At 54.6% G+C, this 21,051-nt stretch overlaps 1 protein-coding gene across 4 annotated transcripts; it reads right to left on the bottom strand.

Moving 5' to 3' along the window:
- Nucleotides 1-2,875: 2,875 nt before the first annotated feature.
- SPPL2B (signal peptide peptidase like 2B) lies at nucleotides 2,876-20,849 on the bottom strand. 4 transcript variants are annotated; one of them, XM_081971305.1, is made up of 15 exons: nucleotides 20,655-20,849; nucleotides 20,450-20,566; nucleotides 20,133-20,315; nucleotides 19,314-19,403; nucleotides 12,929-13,068; nucleotides 12,165-12,307; nucleotides 11,101-11,197; nucleotides 10,546-10,662; nucleotides 10,071-10,152; nucleotides 9,435-9,509; nucleotides 8,852-8,914; nucleotides 7,567-7,666; nucleotides 7,151-7,228; nucleotides 6,619-6,779; nucleotides 2,876-4,782 (listed from the first exon to the last, which is right to left on the bottom strand). In XM_081971305.1, exons 1-15 carry the CDS (start codon nucleotides 20,703-20,705, stop codon nucleotides 4,462-4,464), a joined length of 1,818 nt encoding a protein of 605 aa, XP_081827431.1. In that variant the 5' UTR covers nucleotides 20,706-20,849; the 3' UTR covers nucleotides 2,876-4,461. The 4 variants fall into 4 exon arrangements, with proteins under 4 accessions (XP_081827431.1, XP_081827432.1, XP_081827433.1 ...); XM_081971308.1 differs by having other exon boundaries at nucleotides 4,643-4,782; nucleotides 6,570-6,779; XM_081971306.1 differs by lacking the exon at nucleotides 10,546-10,662.
- Between the last annotated feature and the right edge of the window lie 202 nt (nucleotides 20,850-21,051).

Genomic DNA, 21,051 nt, shown 5'->3' with positions numbered 1-21,051 from the left:
GAGCCGCACTTCTTCTCAGAGAACTGGCGTCTCGGAGATTTCCTCATGCCAAGTAGAACAGAGCAGACTATGACATTGGTCGCGCTTGTCAAGGATCCCTGGTGAGAACAGGATGGGGGCAGTGCGACCATCCTCACTCTCCTTGACCTATCAGCGGCCTCCGATACCCTCCACCAAGGCCAACTATGGAGGCTGGGCTGGGCGGCAGAGTCTCACGCATTCGGCTCCTTCCTCCAATCATTGTTAATAGGGAGCGAGAGGCCCCACCCTCAGCCCCCATCTCGTGCTGTGCCACAGGGCTGGATACTCTGCCCACTCCTCTTTAATATCTACGTGAAGCTGCTGGGCGAAATCAACCGTCACTGTGGATGGAGATACCTGCAGGACACTGATGATGCCCAACTCTGTATCTCCCACCCTAGTGACCCAAGTGGCGCCTGGAGGTTATGGGGACCTGGATGAGGGACAAGAGTTTCTGACCGAACCCTGGCAAGAGCAAGTGATTTTGGGTGCACGGGGCCCTGAGATTCAGACTTTGTCATCAAAGAATCAATTAAAGAATTCAGAATGAGGTGGCACTAACCCCAGATGGATCTGGCCCGCAACTTGGCAGATCTCCTGGACTCACGACTTCTACTCAAGCCGGCAGGTGGCAGCTGTGACCAAGAGGCCCTTTGTGCTACTTCGGTTTCAGTTGCGTCCTCTCCTGGATCAGGGCTCCCTGCATTCGGCCATCTGACGGCTGGACTACTGTAATGCACTCTACATGGAGCTACCTTTGAAGAGCATTTGGAAGCTACGACTGATACAGTATGGTGGTGTGAGCAGTTCTCGGAGCCTGAAGAATGGCATCACTGCTTGGTTGCCGATTTGCTTCCTGGTGCTAGTCAAGGTGTTGGTGACCACCTCCAAAACCCTTCATGGCAATGAGTCCAGGTTACCCGAGGGACTGTCTCACCCCACTGGGATTGGCCCACCCCACCCGTGCCAGCAGAGTAGGCATGCTGTGGGCCCCCTGCAGCCCAGTTACTGAGGCTGCTGGAGTCTGGGGAAGGGGCTTAGCTGCTGTTGCATTGATCAAGCAACTGATTGCCATCCATGGAGGTGAAATCCCATTGGAATCAGAAGGGGTCAAGGAACCCACCCACCCTCACCGAAGGAAGCCAGACTGTAGCTGTCCTCTGGCTGACTCACCATAAGCCAGCATAGTCAGGAGGCTCTGCTGAGAGCAGAGAGGTTCCCTTCATAACAAGGCTGGCAAGCTAGGGGGTCCCTGCAGTTTTGACCCCCCCCCCCCAGGGTAAGGAAGGTGAACTTCCCATCCCCTTCCTCTTTTGAGAGGTTCTCCTGACTACCTGAAATTGGTTGGCTGGGAACAGGCTCTGTTGCATAGGCTCCTTTGGAGCAGCTCTAAGCCCACCAAAGATGAACAGCCATCTGGGCAACCAGCGGCTTGTCCTGGCTCATCTGGGCCTGGCTTACAAACTCAGCCACGCGCTAGACCTGGTTTTTATCCCAGGGCAGCACAAACAACTGTCCTTTGCCAGGGCTGGGTCACTCCCTGCTTGGTGCCATTCCCTGTTACAAAGGAGCTTCCTTCCAGGGGAATTCATGGTTCTGCAGATGCAGAAGGCCAGGTGGGGACAGGAGGGGCTGGCAGGGCGCACGGTGCTTGCTCCGCAGCACACAGCCAATTAAGTGCCACTGGTAGTAAGCTCAGAGTGCGAGGAAGAAAGCAGCTGTCCATCCCCAGTGGGCAGCCCGTCTGACCATTGCCTAGCCCAGAACGTGGAAGGAAGAGAGCTGCATGCCAGCACTGGGGGCTTAGTGTTCCTCCCTCCAGGCTCCCCTGCCACAAGCCCCGACTGCGTTGTCAAAATCTAGTGCCAAATGAAAATGATACTTCAACATGCAGATTTGTGACACAGCCACACAAGTCTACAAAAGGCTCCCCCCCCCCCTTAAGCTACCATAAAATTAATCACTCAAAAAACGATAGCAGAATGACAAGAGTTGGAAGGGACTTTGGAAGGCCCCAGCTCCCTCCTTGAGCAGGAGATCACATGCCATTTTCAGGCCCATGTAGCTGTCCAGTCTCTTCTTAAAAGCATCCAGTGATGGGACCCCCACCAGTTCTGGAGGCTAATTGTTCTCACTCTAAGTTTCTCCTTAGTTCTAGGCGGCTGAAGATAAGACATGAGCGTAATGGCGGAACCAGCAAGCCACCTAAACAGGGGCCAAACCCAATCTGTCCAATAGCCCACATGGGCTCCCCCATCGGCCTGGTCCTGCACTGGGGGAGAACTCCCAAATGTTTGATGCCTGATGGGAACTGCCTGAATCTCCGGGGTCCAGAGCCTGCCCATGGTTACTCCCAGGTAGGAGCAGGAATGCTTTGGCCACAGCCTCGGGGCGCCAGTTCAGGAGGCGTTCTTCGGCTGCTGACCAGGGCTCGAGTCGGAAGACAAAGGAAGAAGGTGGGTCACTGCGAGTCAGCTGGAATCACATCCAAGGGCTGGGAAGCCTCCCCCTCCTGGATCGAAGTGGGAGGGTAGCAAGCCTTGGGAGCCCAGCTGACAGCCCCCCCGATTTCTCCTGCTTGTTCCCATGTCTGAGACCTCCACTGCTGCTCTCCCCTGCTCTCCCAGGGCTGAGACTTTTTAAAATGCAGTGAAAGAATGACTTCCTATGCACTGGACAGTCCGGCCTGCTGTTGTCTCCCTGGACGGAGCCCTCCACTCCACCCACAATCAGGAAAAGGGTCCTTCCATGGCCCCAGACACGGGGAACCTGCAAATCTTCTCCATCCCTTGACAGACCCTCCTCCTTCCATAAAGGCTGAGCCAAAAAAAATTAAGGCGTAATGTTTGGGCATGAGCAACTCAAGTTTCAAGTTTATTTTTAACCTGCTTCGGTAAAATAAAAGTTCCATGTACATTATTTATAAAATGGCTTAAATTAAGGCAAAATCCTGTAGTGTCTAAACCAGTGCCCGTCGTTCTGCATGAGAGAGCCAGGCCCACTGACCAACCCCCAACATCCTCCCCCCGCTCCATCCAATTGTTCCGAAAAAGATCAGGAGAAACCTTTCCGAAACGAGGCTGTCGTGTCCCTTCCTTGGCTGAGAGCCAAAAGCACGGGGACCGGCCAGCGACTCAGCAGAAGCCAGTAAATATTTAATATGCAGGCTTGTAAAGCTACATTTTACAATTCAGAGAACCCCCCCCCCCCCAAAAAAATGCAAACACACTACACTGAAACACAAAGACAACACAGAAACTGTCTGGCCCCGGATGCCGAGGAGGAGGAGGAGAGGCTGAAGGGAGACCCGACACTCCCCTGTTAAGACTATTGTCCCTGGAAGGCTACCGGTTCCCCCACCTGCCAGCCCCCCCCCCGCTGCCTCAATGGGCCGCCACCCCCCACCCCCCAGGAGGGCCGGGGGAGGGGGGAGCTGCAGCCACTTCCTTTCCCAAACCGCTTGTCAGGAACCTCTTCTCCTCGAGGGTCTCCGCTGGGCCAGAAGAGAAGGGCCCCGCTAACCCCAGCCCACTGCCTCCACCTCCAGGAATTCAGCAGACTAAAACCCACGGCTGCAGCGCCCAAGCGGGGCTCCGGCAGTCCCTTTGCAGGAAAAGACGTCTTGCCTCTCGCACGGCCTTGTTCCCTAGAAGTGGCCTCAGGGCAGCCACAGGCCGGCCACGGGCAGAGGCAGCCACTTCCCTGCCTCGCCTGGCCTTGATGGTCTGAAGTGACAGCGCCAGAGGGGAGGGAAAGGCACCCCACGTCCTCCTGAGCTTAAGGGGCCAGCAATTTAGGGTGCCGTGCCCCTAGTGTTAGTCTGCAGGCTCCGACACCCTTTTCTTCCGGCACCCGAGCCCCCAGAAGAGACGGACAGAAACTGAAAGCCTGCAGGAGATGGAGCGGACGGGGTTCTTTTTGAGACCGGCTCGTTCATCGAGGACAGAGTGAATGGATGGCCCCTGGGAAGGACGACCGGCCCTGCCGAGCGCCTTCCACGGAGAGATGAGTTTTAAAAAGAGGAAACCGCTGGAGAAGAGCTTCTTCCCACACAGCCCTAGTTATGCTAAAGCGATTATCATGGCCACACGAGTGCAAATACTGCCTACAATTTTTTTTTTTTAAAAAAGATATTAATACTAACCAGCAGACTAAAACGGGGGAAGGAAAGGCATCTGCTTGCTGATTTGTCTTTTAAATAGTTGCTGAAATTCTATTCGAACCTTTGTAAAAGCACCATATTCAAAACAAGGGAATAAGGGATTTGGTTATGAAATGCAGAGGGCCGCCCCTCCAAAGTCCAACCTGGGAGGTCTCCTAATGGCCCAAGAATTGACGTCGTCCCTCTGAGCGAAACGCACACCAGGGGAGCAAACCAGTCCTCGGCTGCACTGGGGGTTGGAGGGTGCCAGGAGGGGTGGGGGAGTCTAGCCAGACTGACTATGCCCGGCTGGGGGGGCTCATCTGTCCCGGAGCGTCGTCCTTCAGAGGGTCCTTGGGCGACTCTCCCTGTGGCCACTGGGCCGTCGGCTGGTCCGTCTCCTCTTCCTTCGCCTCTTGCTCCACCTCCAGGAAAGGGGCGTGTGGCTCCTCCTCCTCCTCCTTGGGGCCCACGGGGGTGCTGGCAGGCTCTCTGGGGGGGGAAGTGGCGGCGGCTGCTTCTCCATCGGCCTCCGGGTGGGATGCTGGAGGTACCCCCCCTTTTGGGGTAGCAGGGCAGCTGACGGGGGAGACGACTAAGGGAGGATGAGGTAGCTCTTTCTGCGTATAGAAAAGCATAGGTCAGGGTCAGTGGGTAGAGGGAACTGACTCCCAACAGCGTCTGGATGGATGGAGGGGGGGGGGCAGAGGCTCTCCAGACGCCCCCTAAATCCTAGCTCATCCGTCAGGAACAGCAACCAAAGAGGCCCATGTCAGCCTTTAGGTTCCTCCTGCCATTCCCTGGCAGTGGAAGGTGAAGGAAATAAGAGCGCCAGCCACAGGGCGGGGTGGAAGGAGGGGGCAGTCTGGGCTGCTTTTCACCATGGCATGTGCTCCCCCCCCCCCCAAAAAAAAACCCTATAACTTTCTGGGTTACTAAATAAAGTGGCTTCAGCCAGTTCAGCTCTGCTGCTCTCATCTTGCAAGGAAACCAAGCCCCTTTAACCTTTGGCCTGAAAGCCCACCTCTCAATTTAAGGAACGGTTTGTGCCAATGAATTGCTCATCCCCAAAAGGGAGAAACTGAACAAGCTTTGCTCTTATAAAACCTCCACCCACCCACCCACCTGCCAGCACCAACTCAATGGAAGCCTCAAATCGTGTGTGTGTGTGTGTGTGTGAGAGAGAGAGAGGGGGGGGGGAGGGCAGCCACAACAGCAGCAGTTGAGAAAGTACAAGACGGGATGGAGGAGGGAGGGAGAAGGAGAGAGAGGGAGAGGGGGAAAGAGAGAGAGAGCGAGAGAATCCCTCGCTTCATCAGGCTTCCCTTTTTGCTTACTGATTTTATCGTTCGGCTGTTGTGAGCCACCCTGAGTCGTGCAACATACAATAACAGCTGGGTAAAAATCCCCAATCAGGTCTGGCTGACGAAGGACCGCGGGGGATGGACGCCTTCCCAGGGAAACCTCTTAAGGTCAGGGGGCGGCTGTGGTGCACCAGGCCCCCTCCCTCTTCAACAGGACCCAGGGGACACACAGGATCACTGTTTTGGCTTTCCTGAGCCCCTCCCTCCCTCCCTCCCTCCCTCCCTCCCTCCCTCTTGCCTTCCACACTGGACCATGCATAAGCCCCCGCCCCCAAATGACAGTCTGTCACTGTTTGCCATGTTCCCCGGCAAGCGGCTTGGGCTTTTGGAAATGGCAGCTGATGTCAGGGAGGGAGGGAGGGAGGGAGGCCTTGCCCTGCAGGGTCAGAGGATGAAGGAGGGGGGCTTGGAGATTCTCCTCGTCCCGGCCTAGGAAGCCGGCTCCACCACCACCCAGCAACTCTTAGGGAATATCCTTTCTGAGAGGCAGCTGAAACCTTCCTCCTTTCTCGCCCTAGCCTCTAAGGCCGGGTTTCTCAGAGCCCCACCCCCAAGACAACCCCCCCCCCCAGAGGTCCACAAAATCACAATTATTTGACAGCCTATGTTGAAAAATAAGATGCACTAAAATCTCATCCATCACAAGCAGCAGCAGTTGCAGCAAATGCCTCCACTTTCAGCTCTTTTGGGGGGGGGTCCCCCGTTCTTTCTAAAAGCGGGAAGGGCCCCCGAAAGGAAGGAAGGGAAGCGGAGGGCAGCGGGTCCGAGTCCAACATTAAATGCATCCCACCTGCTCCGCTCCTCCCCCTGCCCTGCGGCCATTTAAGAACACCTGGAATGGCTCGGAAAGAGAGCTGTTTGCTGGGCGGACACCCACCCACTCCCTGCCCTGCAGAAAACGGGCTTTTCCACCCCAGCCTTTTGCATCGAGAGGCGCGCTGCCACCTGCCCCCCAAGCGGAGGCCTGGCTTTGAGGGCAGAGGCCGAGCCCAGAGGAGCTGAACAGGAAGAGGGAGAACAAAGAGGCAACACCTCTACTCAACTTTAATTCTAGTTAGGGGCTCGCTAGATTCATATCAAACTGGTATTCACCGCAAAGCCGCTGCCCGTCCAGAATGTGGCCAGCTCCCGGCGCCACAGGGCCACGAGGAGGCTGGTGAGGAGCGTGCAGGGCACTAGGTAGAGGAGCGCCGGCTGGCCCTTCCGCATCCAGGCCAGGGCTGCAAAGGTCGCCAGGAGGCCGATGCCGTAACCTGCAGGGAGGAGGAAGCAGCAGGGATCTCTCTCTCGATCTCTCTCTCCCAGCCAGGGTAGACCCCGGCTGGAAAGCCAGGAACGGAGGCGAGGAACCCAGACCCACGGCCAAAAGGAAAACAGAGGGAAGCCCCCACCCCCCCCTTCTCTGCCAGCCTCTCGGAAGCCCCAGGAGGGCAGAGCCCCAGCCCCAAGGCAGATGCTGCCCCCAGGCTCCCTTCTGTGGAGGGCTGGCCAGGGGATGAGATTGGGAAGACTTTCTGGCCGTCGGGGGACTTCACTCCAGGGAAGACTCCAGCTGGGTTGGGGCTAGAGAGGCAGCCCCTCAGCCTTCAGCCAGCGAGGGAGGCAGCAGTGGCAGCAAACATACCTATGGTGCAAGCTACGAAGTACACTCTGGACGACTGGACTTGGATATCAAACCTGTGGCAATAGGCGACAAGCAGACCTGCGCAGGGAGAGGAGAGGAGAGGAGGAGTCGGCGGCTTCCTTCCCACAGGAGCCCCAAGCAGAGTCCGCACAGAGGAGAGGCAGCTAGGGACGTTGGGGTGCACTTCCCTCCCCTCCAACCCCTGGTTCTAGGCCCAGGGCCAGCAAGGGCACCGAGCCCAAGAAGGGGGCAGCTGGGAGGGCCAGCCGGCCACACAGGGCAACCTCATCCAGAGCCCCCTGGACAAGCAGGGAGGGAGGGAGGGAGGGAGGGAGCGGGGCGGGTGTTCGTGCTTCCCTGAGCATCATGCCGAACCTGGTTGGTGGAGTTGGGGGGGGGGGATTGGGAGCTCCTACCTGGCACCAAGATGTCCCCAAATCCCAGGAGGGAGAAGGGCCTGTCGCAGAGGGCCAGTGGGGAGAAGTTGAGCCGGGGGACCTTGAGCACCATGGGGAGCTTTGGAAAGGAAAAAGGCATCGATTCTACTGGGGAAGCAGCTCCACCCTCACCTGTCCCACAGCTCCGCCCTCCCCACCTCCTGGGCTCAAGGGGGGGGGGGCAAAGGCTCAGCCCCCAATGCGGAAGGAAGGTCTTTTCTTGACAGTGGCCATTAACAACCAAATCTTGCAGGCCGTGTGGGGTCTCCTCTGTCCTCCCCCTGGGTGGGCCTCTACCAAACGTTGCCCACCCAGGGCCGGAAAGGGCACCAGCCCCTTGTGCTCAGCTACTCATCGGCCTCTCTCTCTCTCTCTCTGCCCCGAGTGCCCGGCAGCAGTTCCCCTGCCCCACGGGGAAGATGGAAGAACCACGACTGACCCAAAGGTGGGTTTCTCCCCACAAGGGCTGCCTGCACCTGCAACCCATCTTCCGGGGCTCCCTACAAGGCCCTCCCACGGCCAACCGTTGCTTGCAATCGCCCTTCTTCAGGGTCTCTCCCCACAACCTCACCCCCGGCGTTCAGTGCTTGGGCCTGGCATGCCAGGGGGCCTCTTCATGAGCAAGCGTGAAAGTGGTAGCAGCCCAGGGAAGAGGAGGCAAGCCTGGCCGAGGGAGCTGAGGGCATCGGATGCATGAAAAGCTCCTGGCAGCCGGAGGCTGTGGATCAACTCTGCAGCGATGCCCTTGACGGTTCCTACCTCACCAAGTCCACACAACAAAACAGCCCCCTCCGGATAAGCATGGCCTTCTCCTACAGCCAGCTGCTCTCTCAAACGCCTCCCTCCCTCCCTCCCTCCCTGAGAATCCTCTGTGAGCGGGAGAGGGGCGGCTGCAGAGGAATCCTGCCTCCCCGCCCAGAGAGCTTCCCAGAAAGGAGAGCCCGGCCCCTTCGCAGGGCTCCAGAGCAGGCTGGGCAGGACACACAATGCTCTGTGTGTGTGTGCGTGTGTGCGTGCGTGCTGCATTCGAAGCAGGGCAGGGGGCTCCCAGGGGACTTTTGGATCGGCAAACCCAGCAAAATCTCAGCCCTGCCAAGGCCGGTTGCGCTGCCCGCATCCAACTCTCTCTTTCCTGGCACCAACTGTGGCTTGGGCATTCTTAGGGAAGCGCAGACGCGCCCCCCCCCCCATCCCGGATCCTTTCCCCCTTCCTGTTTTTGAGCAAGGATTCCTCCCCACCTGCCCTGGGGCAGTACCTACTCACCTTTTCACGAGTGGATGAGTCCGTCGGTCCAGCAGCCACTTCCACCATGATGCTCTCCCCTGTCTGAAGGGACCAGGAAGGACAAGGTCAGCCAGGTTGGCCCCCCGATGACCTGGAGAGCGGCCCAACCCCACTGAACACGGCCCTGTGTCCCCCTTCTCCTCCTCCCTTGGGGGGCTGAGCTCCTCAACGTCTAAACAAGCAGAAAAGCCGAGTGGTGGACAAAGGGCAGGGACTCCCTGCCTTGGCCAGCAGGCACTCTGGCAGTCCTCTCAACCGGCTGCCCTTCCGATGTCTCGGGTTCCCATGGATGCATCTGGCAAGGGGTGGTGGGACAATGGAGTCCAAGCAGCTGCCACGCTTGCTCTGGCTCCTCCCTTCTCCTGGCCACCCCTCAGCCCTCTGGCCTCCTCCTCCTCCTCCTCCTCCCCAGACCAGGAAGCCCTCCAAGGCAAGACTGCCCAGCAGGCCGGGCGTGTGAAAGGGGGGTGGGGGCTTTTAATCCCATATAACCCTTCTCCGACACTGCCCAAGGCACGGGGGCTCCCCAAAGGGCTGGGGGGGGGGGCAGCAGTGCACCCACCTTGGTTAGGTACGGAGTGATGAAGACAAAAAAGACGTCGTACACGAAGAGGACCAGGAGAAGCAAAGTGCAGCCCTGGCGAAGAAAAGGGCCCGGGAGTCAAAACAAGGCCCCCGCCTCCTTTGAAGGGTGGGTGGGGTGGGGTAGGGCTGGGGAGATCCTGCTCCAGGCCCCCCCTGGAGCAGCTCTGCAGGGAGCAGCTGGCTTGGTCAATTCTGCCAGACTGGACGTGGTTTCTGTCCTTCTGTTTAAAGCAGCATCTGGAGCACATGGTTTGCAAGCACCACTCCCTTGCTCCGGAGCAGCAGAGAGGCGCCCCACAAGCCTTGGGATCCCCCTCTGTGCCTGCTGCTCTGCCCGGCTCTGCTTCATCTCCCGTAGCCAACCGGTAACCATTATGGAGCTGCCCACTCCTGAGGAGGGGAGTGCCTGGAAACCCCCAGCGGTCCTTGGCAAGTCTGCTGCCCTGCCCTGCCCCAGTCAGGAAGGCCAGAGCGGGCAGGCTGTGCCCTTCCTGGGGTCTGGTGCCCCCATGTTGCTGCTGGGAGGGAAGGGAAAAGGAGCCAGAGGTTCTCAGCAGCCTCTGGGGAGGGCAGAAGGCGGGGGGGGGGGGGGGCGGTGTCATGGCTGCCTCACCTTGAACGTTGGCAATCGGATGGTTTTCAGCATGTAGAGGCAGAAGGCGATCCCCAGAGCGTCTTGGAGGATCCAGGCCCACCTGGGGAGGGGGGGGGAAAGGGGGGGTAGGAAGACCCACCACATGTGGCTGACCTTTTCTGCCCTGAGGAGGCCTTGCGCCACACCTCCAGGCCCCACCCCGGGCTCTCCCTCTTGACTCACGCAGGGGAGCCCCTCCGCAAGGGGCACAACAGGGCTCTCTGGGTCTGACCCAACCAGAGTCTTCGTGGGGGTTGCCAATCCCCGGCGGCACTGGTGCCTCTGCGCTTTTGCGTCCTGCACAGCCTCCGCTACTCTGCCAAGGGGCTAAGCACAGAAGTCGTGCGGTAGAGAGGGAGGGAGGGAGGCTGGCTCTCACCCAAAGCATGCTGGGAAGGTTGTTGGAGGCCCTTTAGTCCGGTGGGGGGGGGGGGAGGGGAGGAACCAAGCTTACTGGTCTTCATTTCGGAAGAGACCCCAGACCAGGCTGACAGCAACGCAGAAGGCAGCAAGGAGCAGCATCCGGACTTGGGGCCGTTTGTGGAAATAAGGCCAGTTGTTACTTGGGACACTGGAAGCAAGGCAGAGGGCAGGGCATGGGCATCGCCTGGCAGCAGCAGTGGGCACAGAGGAGGGGGAGGAAGCAAGCTGTGCGGCAGGAGCGTTCTAGTGCATGAAACACTCTCCAAGCACTTCCAAAGGGGTGGGTGGGCTTCCTGCAACCCCTCCCTTCAGAGCTAATCTCACACCCCTCTAAGCCCCGCCCCCTCTCCCGGTCTGGGGCAGCTGAAGGTGGGTGAGGAAAAGCCCCCCCCCCCCGAGGGAGGCTCCATGCCACTGCTGTTTCCAGCAGCTACAAACCACGCCGTCCATGTCTGGCCGTGGCCCATAGCCAAGCCATGGGTGCCACACTGGCAGCTGGAAGGCCAGAGCCCGGAGAGGGTCCCTGGAGGAGCTGCTGGGGCCAAGAAGCCCCTTCCCCATCCGAAGCCCCCAGCCATCCACCTACCGGCACTTCCCGAGGGGGAACCTCCGGACGAAGGGGGAGAGGCAGCTGTAGAGGCCGATGGACGCGGCCAGGCAGAAGATCCCAATGATGGCGTAGACTGGAGGGGAGAGGAAGGGGGGGGACAGCCTTTGGAGGAGGAGAAGGAGGCCCCGGGAGCCTGACCAAGCCAGGGGTCAGAGGGGGCCCTGGCATTTATAGCAGAATGGGAGTCCAGCTGCCCTGCTTCCCACCCCCAACGCCCAGCCTTACACCTCCCCCCCCACTCCTCCCCCGGGTGAAGCCAAAGCTCCATCCGTTCAAGCAGGAGAGCCTGGTGGGTGGGTGGGTCTTGGTGCTGCCCTCGGCTGGAGGGGCCCAGGGCTGCTCTACTGCGTGGAAGCCAAAGGCCCTGTCTCTGGAGGGAGCCACGTCAGCCGAGGAAGCAAGGCTGGCCTGCCAGGTGGGGAGGGAGGCGGAAGGCCCCGCCCATCGTTCAGGACAAGCTGGGGACATTTTGGCCAGAGGGATATTGGCTTATTTTTAGGAAGCTCAACCAGAGGAGCAGGAGGGGCCCCGGCCAGTTCCTGGAAGCACCTGCAGCTCCCCAGGGATTCCCCTTGTCAGGCACGGGGGGGGGGGGGAGACGACAGATGGACACCCCACCCCCACCCACTCGCACTGCAGGTGCTTAGGCTCCCAGGAAGCCAGTCTCTCCCTTGGAACAGCTGGTTCTATCAGGGGCTTCCGGCCTGGATGCAGGAAATTGGCCCTGGCCCCAGCAGCCTCTTTTGGCAGGGCAGGGAAGTCCCCGGAGGGGCATTGCTGGCCACGGTGCCCGTGGGACTCCGCCCAAGGAAGCCCTCGCGGGGGATGAACCAGGTCTGGTCCCAGCAGCAGACAAAGCCGGGCTGCCCAGACCAGGCTGCCTCCCTCCCTCCCAGCCCCCTGGGGACCTGAAGGGGTGGGGGGTCCTGGCCAAAGTATCCCAGCCTCCCCCCCCCCCATTAGAATCGGCGCCCAGGTGAACCCAGAGAGACCGCAGGGGCCAAAGAACGTAGAGACCGGAGCCGCCTCCCAGTCGGTACCTAGTTGGTCATAGAAGTAATACAGGAGGATCAGCATGGAGCAACACATGAGCACAAAGACGCCGATCATGACCGGAGTGACGTCCACTGTCTCGTCTTCTTGCTTCTCAGCCCCGTCGTCCCGCTTGTGTTTCATGTAGCGTCTGAAAAAGAGAGGGGTCCTCAGTGGGGGCTGCCCCCCCCCTTCCTCCTCCTCCTCCTGTGCCCAGGAAGGCTGGGGGTTCCGGCCGTCCTCCTCCTCCTCCTCTTCCTCCCGCTAGCCCCGCTACGGGCACGAGGCCATTCAGCTGCCGCCCTGCCTTCCCTTGGTGGATGCGGCAGGACGGCTTTGTTGCTGCTGCGTTTGGTCAACCCCTGGCAGTGGCTGGGCGGGCAGCAGCCCCCTCCCTTTGATCCAGACCGTCTCCACGGGGCCGAAGCGCATGGAATTTCTAATTGACAGTGTTTCCTTTCCCGCAGATGAGCTGGTGAACTGTGCCTCAGAAATCCTGCTGGCTTAACACCCCTCTCCCCGTTCAGAAACAACACCCCCATCTCCCCCGGCTGAGGGACAGGAAGTGGGGGAGACACACGCTTCTTTCTGTCCTTCTTAGGGGGCCCCCCTGAGGCCGTTAAGGGGTGCGAGGGAGAGACAGCAGTGGGGAGACCGTGGGGCAGAGCAGCTGCCTCCTGCTAATATCCCAACAGGGCCGTTAGAAGGGGCAGGAGACCGAGACAATCCCCCACCCCCTCCTCCCATCCTTCAGGGCCGCCTCTGCACTTACTTTTTCACATCTCTGCTCCCGGCCCAGTATCCACCCACGGCCACCGTGCCCACCGCCATGACAAAGATGATCACCATGTTGTAGTCCAGGACGGGCTCGCCGGGGGCATACATGGCCACCTTGGCCGAACGACCAAAGCTCTACAGGGCAGGGAAGGGGGGGGGGGGAAGGAGAAAGGAAGAGTAAACGAATGCAACATAGAGCCAATGTTGTTTTCCTCCAGGAATCAATCCCAGAGAGCTCGGAGGCCTTCCATTCCAGCCCCTTTCCCAGGGCAGGAATCGTCTGACCACCCCAGGCAAATGGCTGTCCGGTCTGCCAGGATAACCTCCAGTGATGGAGGAGCAGCCACCGCTGGAGGAGAGAGGCTGCTCCTTCTGTGGCTTCAGAGCTCAAAGGAAATGCCTCTCTAGCTCAAGTTAGGATCTCAAAAGCCCACCTGGCCCACGCTTGGGGCCAGGGGAGAAATAGTGCCCTCCCCCCCCCCCCTCCCCGGACTGGAAGGCTGCTGTCCCTCCCCAGTCGTCTCTTCCTCAACAGACCCGGTTCCTTTAACCTCTCCTGGGTAGGATTTGGTAGACTCCAAGCCTTCACCATCTTTCTTATTTTATTCTATTTTATTTTTTATTAAACTGGTTTGTCAATCATCTCATCTCAAACGACTCCGGGGGCCTTACAACATTCAAAGTGTGTGTAGGTATGTGTTGGCGTATGCATACTGTGTGCGCAATTATTAGGCGAGTGAGTACTTTGACATCATTGTAATGCATATTTTCCATCTCCAAGCTGTACAAACTGGAAAGTGCAGGGGAATCAGAACTCACAACATGCTGTCGTCATGTGACATATGGCGACTTTCCCCCCTTTGCTATAGCGGGGGTGGGGGTGGCCAGCATGTGAGGCATCCGGCCCGTGGGCTGCACTTCCGACCTCTGGCTCAGTGGCTATAAGCACGTGTACTTGTGTGACGAGGGAGGGTGTAATGGCCCAAGGAGCTCAGCAGCCTGTATCAAGGTGTGCATAATTATTAGGCAGCTTCTTTTCCTCAGGCAAAATGGGCCAGAAAAAGAGATTTCACTGACTCTGAAAAGTCAAAAATTGTAAAAAGTCTTTCAGAGCAGGGCAGCACTCTTGATATTGCTAAGATTTGGGGGCATGATCACAGAACCATCAAGGGTTTTGTTGCAAGCAGTCAACACGGCTGAAAGAAGAAAACAATGCCGAAGATTTGAGAAGAATCAAACGTGAAGCTACCAGGGACCCATTATCCTCCAGGGGTGCCATATCTCAGAACTGCAACCTACCTGGAGTGCCCAGAGGTACAAGGTGCTCAGAGACATGGCCAAGGTAAGGAACTCAAAATCAGCTCCCAAATCTACTGCCAGTTTTTAGAAGACACTTTCTTCAAGCAGTGGGTACAGGAAAAAGTCTGCGTCTTTCAAGAAGACCATGATTTCTGTGCTCCATGGCATATGCATCAAAGTGCTCCACTGTGTGTGGCTAGCCAGTAAAGGGCCTTCAAGGTGAAAGAACAATGACATGGCCCCCTTCCTCACCTGACCTAAACCCTACTGAGAACCTTCTTTGCAGTGAAGGAAAAGAAGACACGCCTCTCTGAACCGTGTCTGGGAAGCTGTGGTTGCTGCTGCACAGCAAGCCGATCTTCAACGCATCAAGAAACTGACAAGACTCCATGAATGGAAGGCTTAGGACTGTTATTGAAAAGAAAGGTGGCAATACTGATTTTTTTTTTAACTCTCAGAAATGTTTATTTGCAGTTTGAGTTGTTTGTTTATTCTTCTCACTTTAACAGATGAAAATAAAAGAGATGGGAAGATTTTCATTTTTCATTTAGTTGCCCAATAATTGTGCACACATAGATATTCTAAGAAAGCCATAACCTCACTTTTACTTTCTTAAATATTGAGGTTTATTAACATTTTGGATTGACGGAGAGCACTGTAGTTATTCATTGATAAGATTAATCCTCCAAAATACAGCTTGCCTAATAATTGTCCACAGTGTACATGTGTATGTACACACACACACACACACACAAAACAAGAAAAAGAAGTTATGACTAAACAAGGGGAGGGGAGGGGGGGGTGGGGGATCTGCCACTGGTCCATCAGCCCTTCCATTGGGGCCCCAGGCCAACTAGCCAGATGCAGACTTTGATGGAAGGTCAAGCAAGTGGGGGCAGATCTCACCTTGGGGAGGGAGGGAGGGAGGGGGGAGGGGGCTAAATGTTCCACGGCAGAGAAGGCTTTCCTCCTGGACCCCAGGAGTGAGTAGAGCAGGCCTGTCCCCTTGGGGTGAGACGGATCCTCAAGTAAACTGGACCCATTCAGGGCTGTAAATAACCAGCCCATTGAACTGGACCTGGAAGCAAACCGAGGGCCGGTGCAGCTTGCAGAAGAGCGGTGTCACATGGGGCACCCAAAGACTGCCCGTGCCACCACATTCTGCACCTGCAGCTTCCAAGTGGTCCTCAAGGGTAGCCCCATGTATAGCCCTTTGCAGTAGTCCAGGCGTGAGATGCCCAGGGCTTGAGCGCAGGGACTCTCCTCTGCATTCTTTCCAGTTCCTCAGCGTCTCTTGTGCTTTGTTATGACCAAAACCACACAGAGAGTAGCATGATCGAGCGTCGATGACGTCTTGTGGCCTTGACACTATGCTGAAATTGGCCAAAACTGTGCTGGCATTTCTGGCACCTGCAGCACAACGTGGGGGTTTCCTTACGGTGGTCCATCATGACCCCCGAATCTTTCTGGAGGCCCTATGAACAAGACCCTCTGGAATCTGGGGGGCCCTGCAGGGCAGGGGTATCAGGAACACTCACTAATTCTGGGAGCGTGCCCTTCTCGTCTTCTGAGCCCAAATGTTGACCATCCATCCTTTTATAGTGACCTTTTTCAGGGGGCGGGGGGGGGGGCATTTCATCTAACATTATTTGGGGGGGGGGGGAGGGTGAAGTCTCTTGTTGCAGACCTGGCAGGTCTTCTACCTGAATTCAGAGGCTGATCCTCTCTTTCTGGAGCTCTCATAACCATCCCTACGAAGGCTGCTGTCATTTTTGTTTACACCCATATACCTTCCAATGCTTGTCACATCCTTCTTAGAAATTGCCTCCTCTCTTGACTTTAGCCAGGAAGCTGTCTATGGTCTATTACAACTTCCCATAGGTTTGAATTCAGATAGTCCTTGACTTACAACAATTGGGACTGAAACTTCTGTTCTTAGGCGATGCCTGATGGATACCCTGTTTTATGACCTCTTTGCCAGGGTCAAGCAAATCGCTTGGTAAAGTGAAACCACCCTCGCCATAAGCCCTCCTGGGAAGGTCGTAAGAGGCAATCCATGACCCCAGGATGCTGCAACTTTGTAAGTTCATTTTTACCAAGCACCCAAATTTTGATCACGTGACCACCAGAATGTTGTGATGGTCGTAAGTATGAGGACTTGTCATAACTTTTCAGCACTCTCATAATTTCAAATGATTGTTAAACAAATGGCCGTAAGTTAAGGACAACCTGAAGTCTCCTTCTGGTCTCTTATCTTTGTTAAGCAGCCAATCCTCACACAACAGATCCCCAAACAATCCACTTTTGGAAAAAACAGAGTAATAGAGTTGGAAGGGACCTTGAAGGTCTTCTAGTCCAACCCCGTTTAGGCAGGAAACCCTACACCACTTTCCCTGTTGGAGATGTGACTGTGTTGGTGCCACGTATTACCATATTTGGTGGACTTGTAAAAAAGTTAAAGCATTTTGGATAAAAATATGGTGGGTTACTCAAAATATTTTGAAAGAGAGGATAAAGTTCACGCCCCAGTTGTTCCTGTTAGGTATAGTTTACAATAATACAATAGTAGAGTTGGAAGGGACCTTGGAGGTCTTCTAGTCCAACCCCCTGCCTAGGCAGGAAACCCTATACCGTTTCAGATAAATAGCTATCCAACATCTTCTTAAAGACTTCCAGTGTTGGGGCATTCACAACTTCTGGAGGCAAGTTTCAGATTGTCCTGTTATAGAGACTAATTTGATTTTGAACCTTACGACGGCAGCAAGATTGTTGGTGGCGCAATATTGGAAGAAGGAAGAGTTGCCCACTATCCAAGAATGGATGTTAAAAGTAGTAAACCTAGCAGAGATGGCCAAAATCTCAGTGTATCTGAAGGACCATTCAGATGAGAAGTACAAGCTGGACTGGAGAAGATGGATTGACTATATTCAAAACAAATACCGGACTAAAAAATTTCAGTTAGCTTATGAATGAAGCCATAAGGAATGCTACAATTTATTTAAAGCTACGTAGTTTAATAAAGGGGGAGTTAAAGCACAAGAATAGTAACATGTTAAAATTAGTTAGCTTATGTTAGCGTATGGTTGTCAAATGTTTATACCCTGTATTTTGCTCTGGGAGGTCGGGGGGAGGGAGGGAGGGAAGAGGGGTAGGGATGGGGGGTAATAATTGTAAAACTTATTAAAAATTTTAATTAAAAAAAAAAGATGTAATGCTACAGATGATTTGTTGAGATTGTTAATGAATGCCAGTGGGTGGTTGTGTTTTTGAACGCAAATGATATCAGATAAAAGGACGTTTAAATAATTTTAGTCGAATGAGAATGGCAGTGTATTGATAGCAAAATACATGAAGATTTTTGATGTAAAGTGCTATTCAATGGGAAGGAAATATAAGTAGTAATTACGATGGAAACGCACAAAAACTGTTTGTAACCAATCGACACGCTTTTGACAGGATGTAATGAAGGATGATTCTTTTTTTGTGTTTTTGTTTATTTGAAACAATAAAAAAAAATCAAAATAATAATAATACGCCTGATAACCAAAGATATGCTAATTTCAATACCAGTTCAAGGGCAACGAGATTACCTGAGAGATCTTTTAAGCAATAAAGTGCGGAGAGAAGTTTATAAAAACCTTATAAAGGAGCTAATAAGAGAATTGACACAACAGCTGGCAAAAGAGATAAGACTGTTTTGTTACGGAAAGATACAGGTTGATAATGAATGTTGATGATAAAAAATTTAGTTAATTTTTGGTGATTAACAAGTAGGAACTTTAGTACTTTGTAGATTCTTTTAGTTTGTTTTTAAATGTTTACTTGTTAATAAGTAATCCATTACGATAATAATAATGAAATAATAATTTCAACTAGTAAAAGCAACTTGGATATAAATTGCAAATTGGGATCTGGGAAAAAGACTTATAAATTTTATTAACAAATTTTTGTTTAGATTTTGTTATAAAGATGTAATCTTTTTTGGGCCTGATGAGAGGAGATGTGATATAAATAATTTTTAGCTAACCACAATAGCAACAAGGAAATGTTAATGGATAATATTCAATGATATCTACATGTGTTGGTATTGGTAAAAGCAATTAGATACAAGCTCTAAATAGTGAGTTGGGGGGGGAAAAGGGGGGGGGAATGCTTAGATATTTTATTAATTGCTTTTTTTTCAGAATATGTTACAAAGGTGTAATATTATTGAAGGTTTATTGAAATTGCTAATGAATGCCAGTAGGTGGTTGTGTCTTTAAATACAAATGATTTCAGATAAAAGCATGTTTAAATAATTTTAGTTAAATGAGAATGGTGGTACATTGATAGTAAAATACATAAAGATTTTTTATTTAAAATGTACAATTCAATATGAATGAAGTATAAGTAATGATTGTGGTAGAAATGCACGAAATCCATTTGTAACCAATCGATATGCTTTCTACAAGATGTAATGAAGGATGATTCTTTTTTTTTGTGCGTTTTTGTTTAATTAAAACAACAACAAAAAATTCCAAAAAAAAAAAAAAGAATCAAACCAGGAGTATTTGTGTAGAATTACTGTCATCCTCTCTGCTTCTGCTGGGCTGCCTTAAGTAGGAACGGAAGGAATTCTCCATTGTCTCTCTCTCAGCAGGGCCAATAAAGTTCCCCACAGAGGAATTATAGAAACGATCTGAGAAAAACTCTTGGCAATGCTTGACAATTCCTGGAGGGTTGATGAGACCCCCAGAAAACTAGAGGAGAATAAAGGCAGAACACTCTGCTATGTGAAGCAGTGGGATCCCCTTCAAAGGGGAACTGGATGATCATCTGTCCAATTCAATACTACCAGTCTGCAAGGCAAGAGCCTACCAGTAAAAAAAAACCAAGATGTGCTATTTCTTTAACCACCACCACTCTTTCCTTGGGGAGGGGGGTTATATTTGTTCCATAATTTACCAACATTTATCAATTAAATGGTCAATGTTACTTTCATTGGAAAAAATGATCCTGCTTTTCAGTTTCCCCAACATTTTATCTAGAAGCGCCTCATGCTCGACTTTGTGGAAGAACACAGATAGACGGAGAAGGCTCACCTGTCCTATGTCCAGCATATCTGCATAGCTGAGCAGGGCCACTGGGATGTCAATTTCCTCATACTGACTCCGGTTACCAGCGGGGGGCACCTGATGAGAAGAGTAGAAAGGAAAGCAGCACCTAAAATCACCACGTAGGAAACACCAACTCAATTTCTGTGGCCCGAAATCTAAACTCACCAGCATCTATTTAACAAGCATCAGAGCAGCTGTGTTCAACCTACTGTATATAGGCACTGGAGGGAGACTCGAAGATGCTAAAATTGTTACAGGACGTGCGTGTTTATGAACACAAGGCCATGAGGAGACCAAAGAAAAGGACAACATAGACAGGACAGAATCACCTTAAACCTTCACGAAAGGGTTGCGACCATGGCAGAACTTGCAGAAATGGCTGAATCGATGTTTGATTAGGGAGGGAAGAACAGCTACTGTTATAAAAGGCTATAAACCTTTTATGGACTTCATGCTACTAGTGGATGAAAATGAAGTGATGGTTTCTGAATGTGGAACTGATTCTTGGGGGTTGAGTAGGAGAAGGAAGCCATGTGATGCAACTCAGAAGGGGGAAACAGTTTCAAGGATGTGTAGGACAACTGAAAGTCATTCCTTTAGTATCTTTTGTCTTCTTGGGCTTTCTAATGTTCCCATGGTTTCTTGCTTTCTTTTTTCTATTCCGTTTCATCTTTCATCTTGGTGAAACATTTCCTTAACGAAGATCACAGAGGGCAAACAGGACGGTAGCCCTCCCGCTTCCCTCCCTCACGGCCGGCCAGGTCAGGGTACCCAGACCAGGAGGGTCACTGCGAGCGGACTCACCAGCCTCTCCTTGCTGACGATCAGCAGCCCCCGGGCGCCGTTCACCTGCGCCAGGCGAACCTTCTCGTAGAAGGTGCAGTTGCCCCGCATCACCATGGGCACCGCGTTGCCGAAGCCGCCCTCGGGGACCTCGGAGGCCGCGCACAAGACCGACACCGTCTGATCCTGCAGCGCCAGCAGGGACTGCGGGGGGAGGGGGGGAGGAAGGGGAGAGAGGCACCGGGGGAGCCCTTCCGTCAGGGGGCACGGCGGGGTCCGGACCCCACCCCCTCCGGCCAGCCCTCCCCCCACTCCGCCCACAGGCACTCATCACTCACCGCCTTGCCCAGGTCGTGCGGCAGGTGGGCCCACTGCGAGTTGAAGAGGATGCAGTAGTCCTTCCCGCCTCCGCCCTTCTCCGGGAAGACGCGCACCACGCCAAACTCTCCGGAGACCTGGCGGGAGGCAGAACAGCTCGGGGACCCCGCCGGACGGAAGGACGCCCCCTCTCCTCCCCTGCCCCTCCCGGGGGGGGGCGCTCACCTGTGCCACTAGCAGCGCCATCACCCACCAGCGCGGCCCGCCTGCCGCCATGGCCACCTCTCCCTCTCGTCTCCTGCGGGCACCGGATGCCGCAGCAGCAGCGGGGCAGCGGCGGGAAGGCCGACCCGCGCCAGGCAGGAAGCGGGCGCCGGTTACTTAGCAACCTCGGAAGTTCCTCCCCGGCCGGCCGGGGAGCTTCGTCTCTTCGCGGCCGGATCGGCCTCCCGGGAAGGCTTCCGGGAGCGGGAAGCCGGAGACCCTGGCGGGGCGGCCCGAGAGCCCCTCTCCAGTCTCCCCTCGGCGCCGGAGCGGAACGGGGGGGGGGGGGTCGGCCCGAGCAGCCTCGCGCGAGAGCCCCGGAAGTCTCGGTGGCCCACGGAGGCGCCTGCCGGTCAGG

Source organism: Natrix helvetica, assembly GCF_964273705.1.
Source record: "Natrix helvetica genome assembly, chromosome: 1".
Taxonomy (NCBI): Eukaryota; Metazoa; Chordata; class Lepidosauria; order Squamata; family Natricidae; genus Natrix; species Natrix helvetica.
Note: the sequence above shows the minus strand (reverse complement) of the source record. Positions and strands in the feature narration are given on the sequence as shown.

Bases quoted from the DNA above. Each gene is read 5' to 3' on its own strand.
- SPPL2B (XM_081971305.1), bottom strand. From the start codon at position 20,705: ATGGCGGCAGGCGGGCCGCGCTGGTGGGTGATGGCGCTGCTAGTGGCA. The intron at 20,567-20,654 runs GTGAGCGCCCCC...GCCTCCCGCCAG, and splicing joins TGGCGCTGCTAGTGGCACAG to GTCTCCGGAGAGTTTGGCGT. The intron at 9,510-10,070 runs GTGAGGCAGCCA...TTTCTTCGCCAG, and splicing joins TCCGATTGCCAACGTTCAAG to GGCTGCACTTTGCTTCTCCT.